General features: G+C 38.6%; 1 protein-coding gene across 2 annotated transcripts in view; it reads right to left on the minus strand.

Moving 5' to 3' along the window:
• The window catches only part of itgb1a (integrin, beta 1a), a 54,771-nt gene that overhangs the window by 21,514 nt on the left and 12,138 nt on the right, over positions 1-21,119 (minus strand). For both annotated transcript variants that reach the window (XM_056237034.1, XM_056237033.1), the window contains exons 2-4: positions 1,740-1,806; positions 1,411-1,496; positions 72-291 (exon numbers count right to left, since the gene is read on the minus strand). In XM_056237034.1, coding sequence (XP_056093009.1) covers positions 72-291; positions 1,411-1,496; positions 1,740-1,806 — 373 coding nt within the window. The remainder of the gene's footprint in view (positions 1-71; positions 292-1,410; positions 1,497-1,739; positions 1,807-21,119) is intronic.

Raw genomic sequence — 21,119 nt, forward strand, 5'->3', positions numbered from 1 at the left:
ATGTGTTCGTATGTATTCCCACAGTTACTTGCGCAGATCAATAAACCCAACGGTTGTAAGAGATCAGGCACCAGATCTGAGTTTGAGGCTGAGTTTCTGAGGCTGGATCTGTGTGATATCCTCGGGTCGAAGCTTCTCCGCTCCTTTCTTGCGGTGGGTCACTGCTTTGTTCTTCAGGATCTTCTGGCTGCCGTGAGGGTTTTCGATCTTGGTGTTCGAACAGCCTCTTTTCTTGAGCGACTCCAGTTCATCGCAGCGCGCCGACGTCGGCTCTCCCTGTTTCAGAAACTCCTGTTGCGTGAGGAGAAAATATTCAGGCTGTTATTTGGGATTGTGTTAAGCATGTCAGATTATTTATATTTGTTCAAAAGTTTAGGGTTGGTAGGATTGTTTAATGTGTTTGAAAGAAGTCTCTTCTGCTCAACAAGGCTGCATTTATTTGATCAAAAATACAGTTAAACAGTGAAATATTATTATAATTTGTTCTATGTGAATATATAGTAAAGTGTAATTTATTCCTGTGATCAAAGCTGAATTTCCAGCATCATTACTCCAGTCTTCAGTGTCACATGATCCTCCAGAAATCACTCTAATATGAGGAGCTGATGCTCAAGAAACATTTATGATTATTATCAGTGTTGGAAACAGCTTCATATTTGTGTGGAAACCATCATACATTTGATTTATTCTTTGATGAATAGAAAGTTCAAAAGAACAGCATTTATTATGTAAATTACTGACATTTTTTAATCAATGTAATGAATGAATATTTCTTTAAAAAAACAACAAACTTTTTAATGCTAGTGAACGTTTCTCATACAAAACATTTAATGAAGCATACAGTACTACTAAAAATATAAAAAATCATATAATAAATAGAACATTTTAGAAAAGAAAATCATTTTGAAGTTAATTAATCTAAACAAAAGAAACAAATGTTGTGTTACAAAATACACTTTTTAGTAATTAATAAGATATCATCACTGTCCCCTGCAGTGCCTGTTTGTGGATTTAATGATTCCATAATCTTTTGTTATTATCATTGATGCCTGAAACTCCTTATAAGGACTGATATAAGCACAAACTCAAGCATCACCACGATCTTTCCATGAGGAACGAGATTGCCAAACATGAATGGAATGGCAACACTCATCCGCCATTACTGTTCCTGGCAAATCTGCCATAACTATTAATATCAAATGACTAAGTTTGAGTCAGACTCGTATCTGTCTGGCCCAGAAAACTGAAGTATAAAGGCAATATCATAATCCAGCTGTTGGTCTGAATATCAGTGCAGCTGTGATTATGAGTGTGATGCTGCACAAAGAGTACATCAGGGCAATAAATGTGTTTGTTTCAGCAATAAAGAGTTAAAGTGAAGAAGGCGCGTGGCCCTTTAACGCTACTCACGGTATCAGTGCACCATCCACATTTAGCCCCCACTTGTATGCACTCGCCGCAGGATAACGCGTTGGCTTTGATGCACTCGTTGCCCTCTGCAGAACACAAGAGACAGAGCGAGAGTCGATTCATTCACATGGCTCTGGCGTACAGTAACCGGAGCCAGAGACGACTACTGTTTTCCATGAGGATAACGCTGGGCGAGGCGACCTCTGAGTAATGACAGCAGTATTTAACTGTGCAACCTCCAAACAAACCCAGCGCTTATTAGTTCTGATGAGTCGGACAGAGTTACAGTACAGCATTTCAAGCTTCGGTGGTCTGAAAGTTCACATTACCTTGCTGTGCACGGCCGCAACAAATCATCCCTAATAATGTTGATATGAAAAGTAGCTTCAGGTCCATCTAGAAGAAAAAGACAAAAACCATAAGCAGTGGATTCACTTTCAAAACAAGCAGTTTATTCTGGGAAACAATGAATGTGGTAAAATCTAAGCTAATATATTAGGCCTATATCAATTATAGTATATAAATATATTATTTAATATGACTGAATGAAACCATCATCATTGGGCTATGACAATAAAATCATATTTTAAGGGTTAGAAAATAGATCCTTATGGTAGCAATGACCGTTTTAGTGACCAGGATCTTTAAAATAACTTTGACAACTACAGAAATAGCATACTGTATATGACTATGATAATCAATGCCATGTTATATATCAAGGGGCACTGGAAAGAGTAAACAAGTGCAATTTTAACTATTAAAAATAAAAGGTTTTTTTTTATCATTGAAGAACCATTTTTGCTTCCCCAATGAACTATTCAGTGATCATGGGCCGGTTTCACAAAGATAGACTTTGACTACGGCTTAGATATAGTAGATAATCAGACTTCAGATAGACATCTAAATCAGACCGTTGCACAAAGCACTTAAGACTCTGACTATCTTAAGTAGGACTACACTGCAATGCATTCTGGGTAAAATAAGACACTTTTCAAAATAAAAAAACATCCCGCCTCGACCTCGTCCTGCTCGCCACAGACAGTTAACAGCGTTAATCCGACCTTTGAGCGGAGCGCTAAAGACGTACAGAAAAGATACAAAAACATGGTTACAAGATACCAAAAAAGAAATATTTAAGAGGAAATATCCAAAAACGGGAGGAGGACCCCAAGAGAAACTTAAAGCAAGTAACATTAGGTTACTGGTTACTGTCCCTAAAAACCCTTTCCCTTCTTCTCACAGCTCTCTCCATAACGCCGTCAGCAAACCACAAATTATGAGCCATTTTCCCTTTTCTTTCGGCTGTTTGTAGTGTAACTGATTGTTACTGCTGGTTGCCACGGTAACAGAGTCTTAGACCTAAGTTAGCCTAAGGTGTCTAATTTTTTTGGTCTAAATTAAGTCAGTCTTTATTTTTGTGAAACAGTCTAACTTGCATTAGACTAGTCTCTGAGCAAATTTTAGACTTGTCTAACACTATAGGCCGGTCTAAAATAGCTTTGTGAACCCGGCCCCAGCTCTTAAAAGAACCATTTTCAAAGTGTGAAATTTTAATAACTGTATTTAACTATACACTTAAAAATAAAGGTTCTTCTTAACAAGAATGCAAAGAATGCTACTGGGGTAAACATCTTCGTATCCCGGTTCTCTTTGGATAAGGGATAGATAAACTCTTTAAGAAATGAGTAAATTAATAATTATTGTCATCTATGGTTCCATGAAGAACATTAAACATGCATAACTCTTCAAAATGAAGGGGGTTTTCACAGCAATGGCATAAAATAACCATTTTGGTTCCACAAAGAACCCGTCAGTGATCAGTTCTAAAAAAGTGTGAAGATTTAAATAAAGAACCTTTTCCCACTATACACTATTCAAAATAAAAGGTGTTTATTAGCATCAGTGGTTTCATGAAGAAACTTTAACATCTATGGAGACTTTTAAATGGACAAAGGTTCTTTAAGGTTATTTTAAGACCTGATAAGGTTCTTTGGGGAACCAAAAATGGTTCTTCTATGGCATCGCTGTGAAAACCCTCTTTTTGGAAACTTTATTTTGAAGAGTGTAAAGAAGCTTGTTATTGTAAAGAACCTTTTGTGGAATTGAAAGACTCAGTGTTAAAGGTTCTTTATGGAACGATAAATGCCAATAAAGAACCGATTTTTAAGAGTGCATCTCTACTTGATCTGGCCTTGAAATGCTGAAAAAGATGTTTTGTTGCTCATATTTTCAGAGTGATGACCTTAAGTTCAGGGGAGGTCATAAACCTTCATCTATTCTCAGCTCCTGAAAGAGGAACCGCTGCAGGGCTAATTTAAATACCGCCTCTCAGGACCATAATTCACCAGTCGAACCGTTTCCTAGTGGCTCTTTCCCCGGACAGAAATAGTGCCGACTCGGTAACTACAATATCCTCAACAGGAGTGCACTGTACAGAAATATCCTAGGAAACATCCAAGGTAACACTTTATTTTAAATAAATGTCCTTGTTACATATGTTACCATAACAGTAAATTATGCATTATTACATGCGACTAACCCTCAACCAAACCCTAATCCTACCCTAACCCTATAGTAAGTACATGTAGTTAATATTACTCAGTACTTAAATATATAATTACTGTAACAATGACATTTTAAAATAAAGTGTAAGCAAATCTAATATAATGTGTAATAGCTGTAGAGTAACAAAACTTTTAATATTATTTATTCTGCATTTAACCATGCATAATTGTATCCAAAGTTCATGGTACAACACAATGGGATTATATATATATATATTATATTTATATACATTATGATTATAAAAATCCGGGTGCATGTGGACACCGGTCATGTGTTCAGGTTATTTCCTGTAACACTGGCTCACATTGATCTGTCATTAGATCAGAGCACTTCTGCTGAAAGCTGTGTGTCCTGCAGGTAAAGCACTATTGATCAGTGTGTCCCATGAGACTGTGTGTTGCGTCTGGTTAATAAATGATCCTCTGTTTGGCTCCACGTGTCAGTGAGGGGCTGAAAAAAGCGCGTTGCATGCGCTGATGTCTTCAGTAATCAGTGAAATCTATTCAAAAGTATAAGCGGATAACATGATTACAGTAGTGCTAAAATACGTTTCCTTAATTTGAAGTAAGAGGGTTTGACAAATACTGTTTTCTTTCCTGTTTCCTGACATATATCTCCTAACAAAACATAATTATTAATTAAAAACTTCCTGGAGCGGGACATACCAACATTGTGAAAAACAAGTACTTTTGCATACTTTTAAAATTAGTAGTTATTGCAGAAAGATTATGCTTAAGCATGAACACTTAATTGCAATTAAATAAAAATGTATTATAGTTTAAATATATATTTAATGCAACTTTAGAGTGTTTTTGATCCATGCACTTGAGTGGGACTTAAGTATACATCTTTACGTCATTTCATAATTACTTCTATATCTTTGAAATAGGATTTAAGTGTACTGCCGACTGTACTGACAAACATTTATGGAAAGCTAAATTATAATGTAATTTCTACTGAAACTGAAAAGATCAAATATAATGATTTAAAATATACTTTGAAGTAAAACTTTTAATCACAAAGTGCACTGTTTAAAAGTGTACTTAAGTGCGTTAAGAAGCAGTCATGAAAGTATCTCTTTAAGTACAATTAAGTGGCCTTTTATTTCATTATTATGATTATACAGTATCTTTTTAAAGATTTGAAGTACAAACAGAAGACAATAAAGCACACTTCTTTTTCACAAAGGAAAGTCTCATCTCCTTATATTTAGCTATTGCCAGTATTTTCTAGTTTACACCACAGTCGTGCAAAATCTCCTTTGAGTTCTTGTTTCACAGATAATCACAATCAAAACACTTTGTCCTCCAGTTCAATCATTTGGTCAGGTTTTAGAAGTAGGCTATCCTATGTAAAATAAAGTTGCTTCCTTAAATTTTTAAGCACAATCAACTTGGATGTTTAAGTCATATCAACTTAAATTACATTAAACTGCCTTTTAAAAAAATGAGTTGAATCTTGTATAACGTATAAAAAAAGTTAAAATTGCTTAACTTATTTTGCTGAGTTAAAGCAATGTAAAAACACGTTGTCATAACTTATTGATCATATAATTTTATACAGTGCAGCATATAAACGCCCTTAGTAAGCTTCATGATATATTTAATAAATGGCCAAATGACTTAGTTTAACATACACAGCATAACAAAACTGTAGTGTAATGATTTAAAGATCTGCCACCACAATCTACAAATAGTATATCATTATCCAAAAGTGTTGACATACTCTTAACATGATACTGGTTCGATGTAAGAAACGTCTGATGCAAGTGAGCTTCCTCTAAATTACACAGACGTCAATGATAGTCCTAAAGAAATCACACACATAACCAGTGCTGGTACGGCTACTGGAAACAGCAACAGAGTCCAAGATAAAGCTGGAAAAGCCTTTTACTTCCCTGCTGAATGTGATGCACGTGGTTGCCATTAAAATGGGCAGAGATGATGAGGCTCAGAGGTATGGGAGGCCAAACACTTGCGAAACACACTGAGACACTGAAACACTGAGACACTGAGACACCGAGACACTGAGACACTGAGACACTGAGACACTGAGAGACTGAAACACTGAGACACTGAGACACCGAGACAATGAGACACTGAGACACTGAGACAATGAGAGACTGAAACACTGAAACACTGAGACACTGAGACACTGAGACACCGAGACACCGAGACAATGAGACACTGAGACACTGAGACACTGAGAGACTGAAACACTGAAACACTGAGACACTGAGACACTGAGACACTGAGACACTGAAACACTGAAACACTGAGACACTGAGACACTGAGAGACTGAAACACTGAGACACTGAGACACTGAGACACTGAGAGACTGAACCACTGAGACACTGAGACACTGAGACACTGAGACACCGAGACAATGAGACACTGAGACACTGAGACACTGAGAGACTGAAACACTGAGACACTGAGACACTGAGACACTGAGACACTGAAACACTGAGACACTGAGACACTGAGACACTGAGACACTGAGACACTGAAACACTGAAACACTGAGACACTGAGACACTGAGACACTGAGAGACTGAAACACTGAGACACTGAGACACTGAGACACTGAGAGACTGAACCACTGAGACACTGAGACACTGAGACACCGAGACAATGAGACACTGAGACACTGAGACACTGAGAGACTGAAACACTGAGACACTGAGACACTGAGACACTGAGACACTGAAACACTGAGACACTGAGACACTGAAACACTGAGACACTGAGACACTGAGACACTGAGACACTGAAACACTGAAACACTGAAACACTGAGAGACTGAGACACTGAAACACTGAGACACTGAGACACTGAGAGACTGAGACACTGAGACACTGAGACACTGAGAGACTGAGACACCGAGACACTGAGAGACTGAGACACTGAGACACCGAGACACCGAGACACCGAGACACTGAGAGACTGAAACACTGAGACACTGAGACACTGAGACACTGAGACACTGAAACACTGAGACACTGAGACACTGAGAGACTGAGACACTGAGACACTGAGACACCGAGACACCGAGACACCGAAACACCGAGACACCGAGACACCGAGACACTGAGACACTGAGACACTGAGAGACTGAGAGACTGAGACACTGAGACACTGAGACACTGAGAGACTGAGAGACTGAGAGACTGAAACACTGAGACACTGAGACACTGAGAGACTGAGACACCGAGACACTGAGAGACTGAGACACTGAGAGACTGAGACACCGAGACACCGAGAGACTGAAACACTGAGACACTGAGAGACTGAGACACTGAGAGACTGAGACACTGAGGCACTGAGACACTGAGAGACTGAGAGACTGAGACACTGAGACACTGAGAGACTGAGAGACTGAGACACTGAGACACTGAGAGACTGAGACACTGAGACACTGAGAGACTGAGACACTGAGACACTGAGACACTGAGAGACTGAGACACTGAAACACTGAGACACTGAGACACACTGAGACACTGAGACACCGAGAGACAGAGAGACCGAAACACTGAGACACTGAGACACTGAGACACTGAGACACACTGAGACACTGAGACACTGAGAGACTGAGACACTGAGACACTGAGACACTGAGAGACTGAGACACTGAGACACTGAGAGACTGAGACACTGAGACACTGAGACACTGAGACACTGAGACACTGAGACACTGAGAGACAGAGAGACTGAGAGACTGAGACACTGAGACACTGAGAGACAGAGAGACCGAAACACTGAGACACTGAAACACTGAGACACTGAGACACTGAGACACTGAGACACTGAGACACACTGAGACACTGAGACACTGAGACACTGAGACACTGAGACACTGAGAGACTGAGACACTGAAACACTGAAACACTGAGACACTGAGACACTGAGACACTGAGAGACAGAGAGACCGAAACACTGAGACACTGAAACACTGAGACACTGAGACACTGAGACACTGAGACACACTGAGACACTGAGACACTGAGACACTGAGACACACTGAGACACTGAGACACTGAGACACCGAGAGACAGAGACACTGAGACACTGAGACACCGAGAGACAGAGAGACCGAAACACTGAGACACTGAGACACTGAGACACTGAGACACTGAGACACCGAGAGACAGAGAGACCGAAACACTGAGACACTGAGACACTGAGACACTGAGAGACTGAGACACTGAAACACTGAGACACTGAGAGACTGAGACACTGAGACACCGAGACAATGAGACACTGAAACACTGAGACACTGAGAGACTGAAACACTGAGACACTGAGACACTGAAACACTGAGACACTGAGACACTGAGAGACTGAGACAATGAGACACTGAAACACTGAGACACTGAGAGACTGAGACACTGAGACACTGAGAGACTGAAACACTGAGACACTGAGACACTGAGAGACTGAAACACTGAGACACTGAGAGACTGAGACACTGAAACACTGAGACACTGAGACACTGAGACACTGAGACACTGAGAGACTGAGACACTGAGACACTGAGAGACTGAAACACTGAGACACTGAGACACTGAGAGACTGAAACACTGAGACACTGAGAGACTGAAACACTGAGACACTGAAACACTGAGACACTGAAACACTGAGACACTGAAACACTGAGACACTGAAACACTGAGACACTGAGACACCGAGACACTGAGACACTGAGACACTGAGAGACTGAAACACTGAGACACTGAGAGACTGAAACACTGAGACACTGAGACACTGAAACACTGAGACACTGAAACACTGAGACACTGAGACACCGAGACAATGAGACACTGAGACACTGAGACACCGAGACACTGAGACACTGAGACACTGAGAGACTGAAACACTGAGAGACTGAAACACTGAGACACTGAGACTCTGAGACACTGAGAGACTGAGAGACTGAGACACTGAAACACTGAGACACTGAAACACTGAGACACTGAGAGACTGAGAGACTGAGACACTGAGACACTGAGACACTGAAACACTGAGACACTGAAACACTGAGACACTGAGACACCGAGACAATGAGACACTGAGACACTGAGACACTGAGACACTGAGACACTGAGAGACTGAAACACTGAGACACTGAAACACTGAGACACTGAGAGACTGAAACACTGAGACACTGAGACACTGAGAGACGGAAACACTGAGAGACTGAGACACTGAGACACTGAGAGACTGAGAGACTGAAACACTGAGACACTGAGACACCGAGACACCGAGAGACTGAGACACTGAGACACTGAGAGACTGAAACACTGAGACACTGAGACACTGAGACACTGAAACACTGAGACACTGAGAGACTGAAACACTGAGACACTGAAACACTGAGACACTGAGAGACTGAGACACTGAGAGACTGAAACACTGAGACACTGAGACACTGAGACACTGAGACACTGAAACACTGAGACACTGAGAGACTGAGAGACTGAGACACTGAAACACTGAGACACTGAGACACTGAGAGACTGAGACACTGAGACACTGAGAGACTGAAACACTGAGACACTGAGACACTGAGACACTGAGACACTGAAACACTGAGACACTGAGAGACTGAAACACTGAGACACTGAAACACTGAGACACTGAGACACTGAGACACTGAGACACTGAAACACTGAGACACTGAGAGACTGAGAGACTGAGACACTGAAACACTGAGACACTGAGACACTGAGAGACTGAGACACTGAGACACTGAGAGACTGAAACACTGAGACACTGAGACACTGAGACACTGAGACACTGAAACACTGAGACACTGAGAGACTGAAACACTGAGACACTGAAACACTGAGACACTGAGAGACTGAAACACCGAGACACTGAGAGACTGAGAGACTGAGACACTGAAACACTGAGACACTGAAACACTGAGACACTGAGAGACTGAAACACTGAAACACTGAGACACTGAAACACTGAAACACTGAGAGACTGAAACACCGAGACACTGAGAGACTGAGACACTGAGACACTGAGACTCTGAGACACTGAAACACTGAGAGACTGAGACTCTGAGACACTGAGACTCTGAGACACTGAGACACTGAGACACTGAGACACTGAGAGACTGAAACACTGAGACACTGAGAGACTGAAACACTGAGACTCTGAGACACTGAGAGACTGAGACACTGAGACACTGAGAGACTGAGACTCTGAGACACTGAGACTCTGAGACACTGAGACACTGAGACACTGAGAGACTGAAACACTGAGACTCTGAGACACTGAGACTCTGAGACACTGAGACACTGAGACACTGAGACACTGAGACACTGAGACACTGAGAGACTGAGACACTGAGACACTGAGACACTGAGACACTGAGAGACTGAAACACTGAGACTCTGAGACACTGAGACACTGAGACTCTGAGACACTGAGACACTGAGACACTGAGACACTGAGAGACTGAGAGACTGAAACACTGATGACCTGCGGACGCCAGATCCAATCAGAAGAACTTGCTAACACCTCTGAATACTCTTACACTGAACATCATTCTCTTATATAGTAAACAGTCTTGAGTAATTCAGTCAGTGTGTGTGTGGGTGTATGTGTGTGTTTGTGTGTGTGAGAGTGGGCATGTTTAGCTATACTTGTGAGGACAAGGATAGTAAAACTTGAGAATCCCTAGTACTATGTAAGGACTTTTTGCTGGTCCTCACAAGGAAAATTGATTCATAAACATAATAAAATGTGTTTTTATTTTTTATTTACAAATGCAGAAAGTTTTGTGTGATGTGTAGGTTAAGAGGACAGAAGTGTGTGTTTTTGTGCGTGTGTGTGTGTGTGAGAAAGTGAGTGAGTGTGTGTGTGAGTGTGAGTGAGTGTTTGTGTCACACAAATTGTGTGTGTGTGTGTGTGTGTGTGTGTGTGTGTGTGTGAGAGCTAAAAACTGTTCCTCTCTGTTCCTCTCAGCGTGCCTTTTATACACACAGTGCAGACAGCATGTCGGGCAGAGTGACCAGATTAGCCCGGGTGTCACTGAGAGTTTAGCAAACACTGAATCTTCCCATTACAATGACAGAAGAAAAAGATTTCATAGCTCAAAAAACATTCTTCTCAAACCAGCTTCAATAAACAGCGATTCCAATTGTGAGTGACAACTACAATAAAAAAAAATTGTTTTTTTTAGTACAACTTTAAATGTATTAGTTTTTCTCAAATTATATTTATGGATGAAATTTTTATTTAATTTCAATCAAAATAATAATTTTCCCAAAGACAAAAACATTCATACAAAGTAAAAAGTATTTATTATAAACACCATATACTTAATCCAAATATTTTATTTAGACTTAAGCAAAATTGTTACTTAATGTAAATCAATATTTAAAAAAAATAAAAAAATGCGCGTGTTTGTTCCGGGGGGAGATTACATCTTAATTTTACCAGGTCAATTATCCATAATATAAAAGTAGAATTTTCCCTTAAGATAAAGCTACAACATTTTGCTAGTCAATGTTCAGTTTAGTTTACTAACTAGAGTACTCGATACGCCATGCGTCCGGTCAAGGGTTAAGGCACACTGAGTCCGAAATTTTCGCACATTAAAAAATAAATAAAACCTTACGTCGATTTTCGATTTTCTGTGTTTTCCACATCCGTAACAAGCATTTAAATGGTGCTTTGACAATTCAGAGCCACCAAATGACGGATACGAAAAAACACATATGAAAATGTCGGACACATTTGTCGGACACAATTTGTCGGAAAATGTCGGACACAAATGTCGGACACAGTGTCACTGAGACACTGAGAGACTGAAACACTGAGACACTGAGACACTGAGAGACTGAGAGACTGAGAGACTGAAACACTGAGACACTGAGAGACTGAGAGACTGAGAGACTGAGACACTGAGACACTGAGACTCTGAGACACTGAGACTCTGAGACACTGAGACACTGAGACACTGAGAGACTGAAACACTGAGACACTGAGACACTGAGAGACTGAGACACTGAGAGACTGAAACACTGAAACACTGAGACACTGAGACACTGAGACACTGAGACACTGAGAGACTGAGACACTGAGACACTGAGACTCTGAGACACTGAGACACTGAGACTCTGAGACACTGAGACACTGAGACACTGAGACACTGAGAGACTGAGACACTGAGAGACTGAGACACTGAGACACTGAGACACTGAGACACTGAGACACTGAGACACTGAGACACTGAGAGACTGAGACACTGAGACACTGAGACACTGAGACTCTGAGACACTGAGACACTGAGACTCTGAGACACTGAGACACTGAGACACTGAGACACTGAGAGACTGAGACACTGAGAGACTGAGACACTGAGACACTGAGACACTGAGACACTGAGACACTGAGACACTGAGACACTGAGAGACTGAGACACTGAGAGACTGAGACACTGAGACACTGAGACACTGAGACACTGAGACACTGAGACACTGAGAGACTGAGACACTGAGACACTGAGACACTGAGACACTGAGACACTGAGACACTGAGACACTGAGACACTGAGACACTGAGACACTGAGACACTGAGACTCTGAGACACTGAGACACTGAGACACTGAGAGACTGAAACACTGAGACACTGAGACACTGAGAGACTGAGACACTGAGACTCTGAGACACTGAGACTCTGAGACACTGAGACACTGAGACACTGAGAGACTGAGACACTGAGACTCTGAGACACTGAGACACTGAGAGACTGAGAGACTGAAACACTGAGACTCTGAGACACTGAGAGACTGAGACACTGAGAGACTGAGAGACTGAAACACTGAGACTCTGAGACTCTGAGACACTGAGAGACTGAGACACTGAGACACTGAGACACTGAAACACTGAGAGACTGAAACACTGAAACACTGAGACACTGAGACACTGAGACACTGAGAGACTGAGACACTGAGAGACTGAAACACTGAGAGACTGAGACACTGATGACCTGCGGACGCCAGATCCAATCAGAAGAACTTGCTAACACCTCTGAATACTCTTACACTGAACATCATTCTCTTCCATAGTAAACAGTCTTGAGTAATTCAGTCAGTGTGTGTGTGGGTGTATGTGTGTGTTTGTGTGTGTGAGAGTGGGCATGTTTAGCTATACTTGTGAGGACAAGGATAGTAAAACTTGAGAATCCCTAGTACTATGTAAGGACTTTTTGCTGGTCCTCACAAGGAAAATTGATTCATAAACATAATAAAATGTGTTTTTATTTTTTATTTACAAATGCAGAAAGTTTTGTGTGATGTGTAGGTTAAGAGGACAGAAGTGTGTGTGTTTGTGCGTGTGTGTGTGTGTGAGAAAGTGAGTGAGTGTGTGTGTGAGTGTGAGTGAGTGTTTGTGTCACACAAATTGTGTGTGTGTGTGTGTGTGTGTGTGTGTGTGTGTGTGTGTGTGAGAGCTAAAAACTGTTCCTCTCAGCGTGCCTTTTATACACACAGTGCAGACAGCATGTCGGGCAGAGTGACCAGATTAGCCCGGGTGTCACTGAGAGTTTAGCAAACACTGAATCTTCCCATTACAATGACAGAAGAAAAAGATTTCATAGCTCAAAAAACATTCTTCTCAAACCAGCTTCAATAAACAGCGATTCCAATTGTGAGTGACAACTACAATAAAAAAAAATTGTTTTTTTTTAGTACAACTTTAAATGTATTAGTTTTTCTCAAATTATATTTATGGATGAAATTTTTATTTAATTTCAATCAAAATAATAATTTTCCCAAAGACAAAAACATTCATACAAAGTAAAAAGTATTTATTATAAACACCATATACTTAATCCAAATATTTTATTTAGACTTAAGCAAAATTGTTACTTAATGTAAATCAATATTTAAAAAAAATAAAAAAATGCGCGTGTTTGTTCCGGGGGGAGATTACATCTTAATTTTACCAGGTCAATTATCCATAATATAAAAGTAGAATTTTCCCTTAAGATAAAGCTACAACATTTTGCTAGTCAATGTTCAGTTTAGTTTACTAACTAGAGTAGGCTACTCGATACGCCATGCGTCCGGTCAAGGGTTAAGGCACACTGAGTCCGAAATTTTCGCACATTAAAAAATAAATAAAACCTTACGTCGATTTTCGATTTTCTGTGTTTTCCACATCCGTAACAAGCATTTAAATGGTGCTTTGACAATTCAGAGCCACCAAATGACGGATACGAAAAAACACATATGAAAATGTCGGACTCAGTGTGCAAGGGCCTGAACTCTTTCACTGCAAGTCGATGCGTACGGCCGTCTGTCGGAAGCAAGATGTTTTAGTAGATAAAGTTATATATACACGTATGGATATTTTTCTTAACAAACCCATCGCTTCAGAAAGCCTTTATTAACAGAGCTGTATGGATTTACTTTTATTATGGATGAAAGCGCTATATAAATGCCTCATTCATTCATTCATTCATGGATGGATGCACTTTTTTGGGCTTCAAAATCTCATCCTCCATTCACTGCTGTTATAAAGCTTGGAAGAGCCAGGACATTGTTTAATATAACTCTGATTGTATTCGTCTGAAAGAAGAGTGTCATATTCACTTAGGGTGAGTAAATCATGGGCGGATTTTCATTTTTGGGTGAACTATCCCTTTAAATTCAATGAAAACAAATGCGTTAAGTCAACATTCATTTTTAAATCATCCAGCAAAAAAAAATAAAAACCACTTTTAGGTCCTAATTAAGTGTGTGAACGTAAACCATGTTGTAAAACACCATTAAGGTGTCAAACTGAAAACACTGTTCGTGAGGTTTCACAGCTGGACTCAGGAATACTGAACAGAGAGCATCATGGGAATGATATCTCTATCTACACATTCCTAAAAGCCTGGTACAACTCTGAGACACACAGATAGTGTCTCAACAACACTCAGCAAATGATGATGAAAGTCTTCATCATCATCACTGACTTTCTGATCCTACTGTAATTTTCTCTGTAACACTTTACAATAAGGTTAATTAGTTATCATTATGTAATGCATGTTAGTTCACAGTGCATTAACTAATGTTAACTAATACAACCTTTGATTTTAATAACGTATTAGTAAATGTTAGTAAATGAATATTAACTAAGATTAATAAATGCTAGAAGTATTGTTCATTCTTAGTTCTTGTTAGCTAAGGTAGTAAACTAATGTTTACTAATGAACCTTATTGTAAAGTGTTACTGTTTTCTTCGACACATTAACATAACACAAAGATAAATGCAAATGCAAAAAAGAAAAACGAAAAAGAGACGAAAAAAAGGAGCAAAGAGAAAAACAGGAAAGGGCGTCCCTTCTCTCCAGGACACCGAATCCAGACGGAAACTTCAAACCCTTCGGCCGCCGCGTTTAAAGACCACCCTCTTTCTCCTCTGCTCTCTTTTCCTTTCTGGACTGGAAAAGAGAGATCAGAAAACATCCCCCCGTCCTGAAACGCAGGCCAAACACAACCATGATATAATATCCCTTTAAAAGGGGGAGCGAGTAATGAAGTCCAGCTTTAACAATCTGAGGAAAGTCTCTCTCCACTCCTTCTGTTGCTCGTTTAAAGTCTATTTTTGGATTTCTCAAGCTCTCAAAATGCTCTTTATAGCAGAAGTTTTTTTAGTTTTTTTTTTTTACTTATGTTCAGGGAATAAAACTCATAATCTCTGGTTCTGAAAAGCAACAGATTATATTTTTTTCCTTGTGAAAAATAAGTACATATAGTTTAATTAAAAAGAGCACTTATTACATAAATTATATGCTTAAAGATTATAAGTGCAAACTGAATGTAATATTTCCAGACCCTTAATTGCATGGTAATTGAAATTAAATGAAAATGTTTTATAGCTTAATGTATTATAAATGAACTTTTGAGTGCTTTTTTGATCCACTTAAATACATATATGCAAATACTTATACAGTTGAAATATGGTTAAGTGTAGTGCCGAATGTACTGACTAAAACTAAAATATGTGTAATTTCCATAAACTTGAGTTACATTTCATTTTAAGATGTTCTTGAGTACTGATTATGATTAATTAATGTACGGTTAGGGTTAGGATTTGGTTAAGGCTTACTTGCTTCTAATTATGCATAATTTACTGTTATTACTAAGTGCATGTAACATATGCAACAAGGAATCTGTCAAATAAAGTGTTACCGAAACTTGTAATATATTTGTAATTACACATTTGCAATTTAGTAAATTTATTTACTTTAAATGTAACATCGAATAAGAATTTACAGTTAAAATTATAATCATGTATATGTTATTCAACACATCCAAATAAGTGTACGTCTTTAAATCATGACAATGCATTTGCAAAAATGTACTTTTGCTCGACTTTCAAATGACAAAATCAAAGTGTGAATATGGCTAAATATCAAAGAGTTTCTATAAAATGGACCTTTAGAGGAATATTGACCAGGCTAATGCTTGAGTTCAAGCCCATCCTTCACAGTCATACCGGATCAATACCACTTTCAGCTGTACTGGACATTACTTAGACAACCACAATTCAACAGCGACACAAATAGAGCAAGATGCATGTAATCACAGAGCAGCAGAGAGAGAGAGAGAGAGAGAGAGAGAGAGAGAGAGAGAGAGAGAGAGAGAGAGAGAGAGAGAGAGAGAGAGAGAGAGAGAGAGAGAGAGAGAGAGAGAGAGAGAGAGAGAGAGAGAGAGAGAGAGAGAGAGAGAGACCAGCGAAAGAAACGAAGGGAGATCGGTCATTGCTACAGAAAACCAATAGATTTTTACATTTTCAACAATAACCTCATATAAAAGTCACTCCATGATGCCATTGCTAAAAGCGCTCGGAGTTATTTAGTATGTCGCTGTTACTCGTGTGTTTCTGGCACAAGTCTGCTGAGGCTCTAGATAAGGCTTAGGTTCCTCCTTCAATGCATATCAATACGATTTTTCTCACTCTATCATCTTGACTTAGTAAGCACCCCTAAGAATAACTGAATAGTAGCACAAACTGCCTGTAATATCGCTATAGATCAAGCAATTGGCTTGATGTTAAAATTCATCATATGTGCAACCGAGGCTCACTGGAAAAAACGTGCACTTGACGACATTTCTGCAAAATTACATTTCTTCTTGCATGTTTTGTGTATGGAAGCTTGTTCTGACTTTAAATCTCGCAATCCTGACTTTATATCTCACAATTCTGACTTTATATCTCGCAATTCTGACTTTATATCTCGCAATTCTGACTTTATATCTCGCAATTCTGACTTTATATCTCGCAATTCTGACTTTATATCTCGCAATTCTGACTTTATATCTCGCAATTCTGACTTTATATCTCGCAATTCTGACTTTATATCTCGCAATTCTGACTTTATATCTCGCAATTCTGACTTTATATCTCGCAATTCTGACTTTATATCTCGCAATTCTGACTTTATATCTCACAATTCTGACTTTATATCACACAATTCTGACTTTATATCTCACAATTCTGACTTTATATCTCGCAATTCTGACTTTATATCACACAATTCTGACTTTATATCACACAATTCTGACTTTATATCTCGCAATTCTGACTTTATATCTCGCAATTCTGACTTTATATCTCGCAATTCTGACTTTATACCTCACAATTCTGACTTTATATCACACAATTCTGACTTTATATCTCGCAATTCTGACTTTATATCTCGCAATTCTGACTTTATATCTCGCAATTCTGACTTTATATCTCGCAATTCTGACTTTATATCTCACAATTCTGACTTTATATCTCGCAATTCTGACTTTATATCTCGCAATTCTGACTTTATATCACACAATTCTGACTTTATATCACACAATTCTGACTTTATATCTCGCAATTCTGACTTTATATCTCACAATCCTGACTTTATATCTCGCAATTCTGACTTTATATCTCACAATCCTGACTTTATATCTCGCAATTCTGACTTTATATCTCGCAATTCTGACTTTATATCTCGCAATTCTGACTTTATATCTCGCAATTCTGACTTTATATCTCACAATTCTGACTTTATATCTCGCAATTCTGACTTTATATCTCACAATTCTGACTTTATATCTCACAATCCTGACTTTATATCTCACAATTCTGACTTTATATCTCGCAATTCTGACTTTATATCACACAATTCTGACTTTATATCACACAATTCTGACTTTATATCTCGCAATTCTGACTTTATATCTCGCAATTCTGACTTTATATCTCGCAATTCTGACTTTATACCTCACAATTCTGACTTTATATCACACAATTCTGACTTTATATCTCGCAATTCTGACTTTATATCTCGCAATTCTGACTTTATATCTCACAATTCTGACTTTATATCACACAATTCTGACTTTATATCTCACAATTCTGACTTTATATCTCGCAATTCTGACTTTATATCTCGCAATTCTGACTTTATATCACACAATTCTGACTTTATATCTCGCAATTCTGACTTTATATCTCGCAATTCTGACTTTATATCTCGCAATTCTGACTTTATATCACACAATTCTGACTTTATATCTCACAATTCTGACTTTATATCTCACAATTCTGACTTTATATCTTTATATCTCGCAATTCTGACTTTATATCTCGCAATTCTGACTTTATATCTCGCAATTCTGACTTTATATCTCACAATTCTGACTTTATATCTCGCAATTCTGACTTTATATCTCGCAATTCTGACTTTATATCTCGCAATTCTGACGTTATATCTCGCAATTCTGACTTTATATCTCACAATTCTGACTTTATATCTCACAATTCTGACTTTAAATCTCGCAATTCTGAGAAATAAAGTCAGAATTGTGAGATAAAAAGTTGCAATTACCTTTTTAATTTTTTATTCTGTGGCGGAAGCAAGCTTCCAAACTTCACAACATGTGACATGTGTAGCGTGTTCATGTTGAGTTTTATTCTAAACAGATGAACGTGAATCTGGCAACTCATCTAGTTTGGTTCCACCCAAAGCCCAACCCCTTCATTTAATCTTCTCCACCCTCTGTACTCAACCACAAACTCTTCCATCCTCCTGAAAACATCCCAGGAATCCCTGAGATGTGTTTTCCCTGACCAGAAGGAAGGCTTGTATTCCCTGTTCCCAGCATCTCCACTGGTATCAATCAAATGCAACCCAAATGAATCAAACTAAGGGCTGGGTGCGAGTCAGCCCTCACACACACATAATGCATAGACTGAGCCTGATATACGCTTCTGAGACCTGTGGCTGACATTACAGGGTTCAGGACTGTCGTAATGTCACTGCTTCTGCCTGACTAGTCCCTTTTAACCGCCGAGTTGGCTTTCACTCCCTCGCTTTACAGGAATCTCACAGTAAATCTGCATTCAGTCTGGAGAACAGCCAGAAACCAGAGTCCACCCCTTCATCCAATGCAAGGCCGATATATGTACCTACCATATAGATGACGAAATGGTGGTTGCATTTAATATTCAACAATATTATTATTGATCTGCCTGCATTGACACTGAACTGAACTGGACGATCACATCATTGTTTTCTCTAGAGCGGCTATATTTATAAATAAACTACATTAATAACTTTTATTACAACAAAAATAAACCATCACTGAACTTACTTAAGCTGGACAATAACATCACTGTTTTCTCCACAGCTGCTGTATAAATAAATGAACTAAATTAATAACTGATGATTTTTACATCATAACTTAAACTGGACTATGACGCTATTTTCTTCTACTGTACAGCCAAAACAAACGTTATTGCATTATTTTCCTGTAAATCTGCCTTGAAACAATGTGTATTGTAAAAAGCACTTTATAAATAAAGGTGACTTGACTATTCAACATATATGAGCCTGTTAATGGGACTTCCAAGAAAGTACAATGAAATAACACATGTCCAATAATTCCAGGATCTATAATTTTAAGTCAACATGAAATCAAAATAGACAATTCTAGTTTTTATTTTTATTCTAAACGATTTATCGCTGCACATTATTATTGTGTTAAATTCATGATCCTGGTAATCTTGAATCAGAATAACTCCCTCTTGCAGCTTCTCTTCTCTTCTCTACATCTGTTCTTGTTCCAGAAGCCGTTTCACTCGGATATATACGACACAATAGAGAAGAAAAGACGAGCAAAACTTTAAACTTAGAATCACACAGCAACAGGAACTCATTATTTATCATTTGAACTTAGTTACATTCATAGAAATAATATATTTTATTGTATTTTATCACAGAGATTAATTAAATATGATCCATGTCATGCATAATGCATTTACATTTTCCAGTTCTGTGTTATTTCTGGTGCTCGTTTTGAAGGAATACATCACTCTAGTGTTAAAACAAAATAAAAACCTGTCATCATTCAATCATTACATAATCATTTAATTATTAAAACATCTATATCAGTATCTACATTATAGTATATTGTAAATACAAAGTTCTGCCATGAAACTCTAGATGACGCATGCTGACAGTTTCTTAACTCAATCTGCTTGCAATCACATCTTTCTCTATAGGGCGCAGCTGATTGGTTCCTGCTGTATCAGTAGCCAACAGTGTTGGGGGTAACTCATTACAAGTAACTTGAGTTACGTAATCAGATTACTTGTTCAAGTAACTAGTAAAGTAACGCATTACTTTTACAATTTACAACAAAATATCTGAGTTACTTTTTCTAATAAGTTACGCAAGTTACTTTGTTTTCCCCTTTATTGACTGACAGCTCTTCTGTCCTAATGTTGAGACAAATCGAAGTGCAGAGGCGTTGTGTGTAAACATGATGGTTATTATAGTTCTAGATTAAATGTAAGCGTGGATTTACTCATCTCACTTGCACAAAAAAGATTCAATATTCCTCAAAATGAATAAAATCAGTGAAATGCAGAATCAGAACACTATGCAAACCTCCAATACCTAAATATGTTAAATAAAACATACATTTGTATGCATTTAATCTTTATTGACCAAAGTACTTGCTTCTGACCTCCGATTTTTCAGTTAAACCATAAGCAAAAATGACTATAGATTTTTTTATATGTTTTTATTGGTAAAGTAAGTGTTAAATTTGTTTCTCCTGCATCCTCTTCTTCTGTTACCCAGA

The sequence above is a fragment of the Rhinichthys klamathensis genome, unplaced genomic scaffold (assembly GCF_029890125.1).
Source record: "Rhinichthys klamathensis goyatoka isolate OS25496 unplaced genomic scaffold, OSU_Roscu_1.1 h1tg000476l_1, whole genome shotgun sequence".
NCBI classification, from domain to species: Eukaryota; Metazoa; Chordata; class Actinopteri; order Cypriniformes; family Leuciscidae; genus Rhinichthys; species Rhinichthys klamathensis.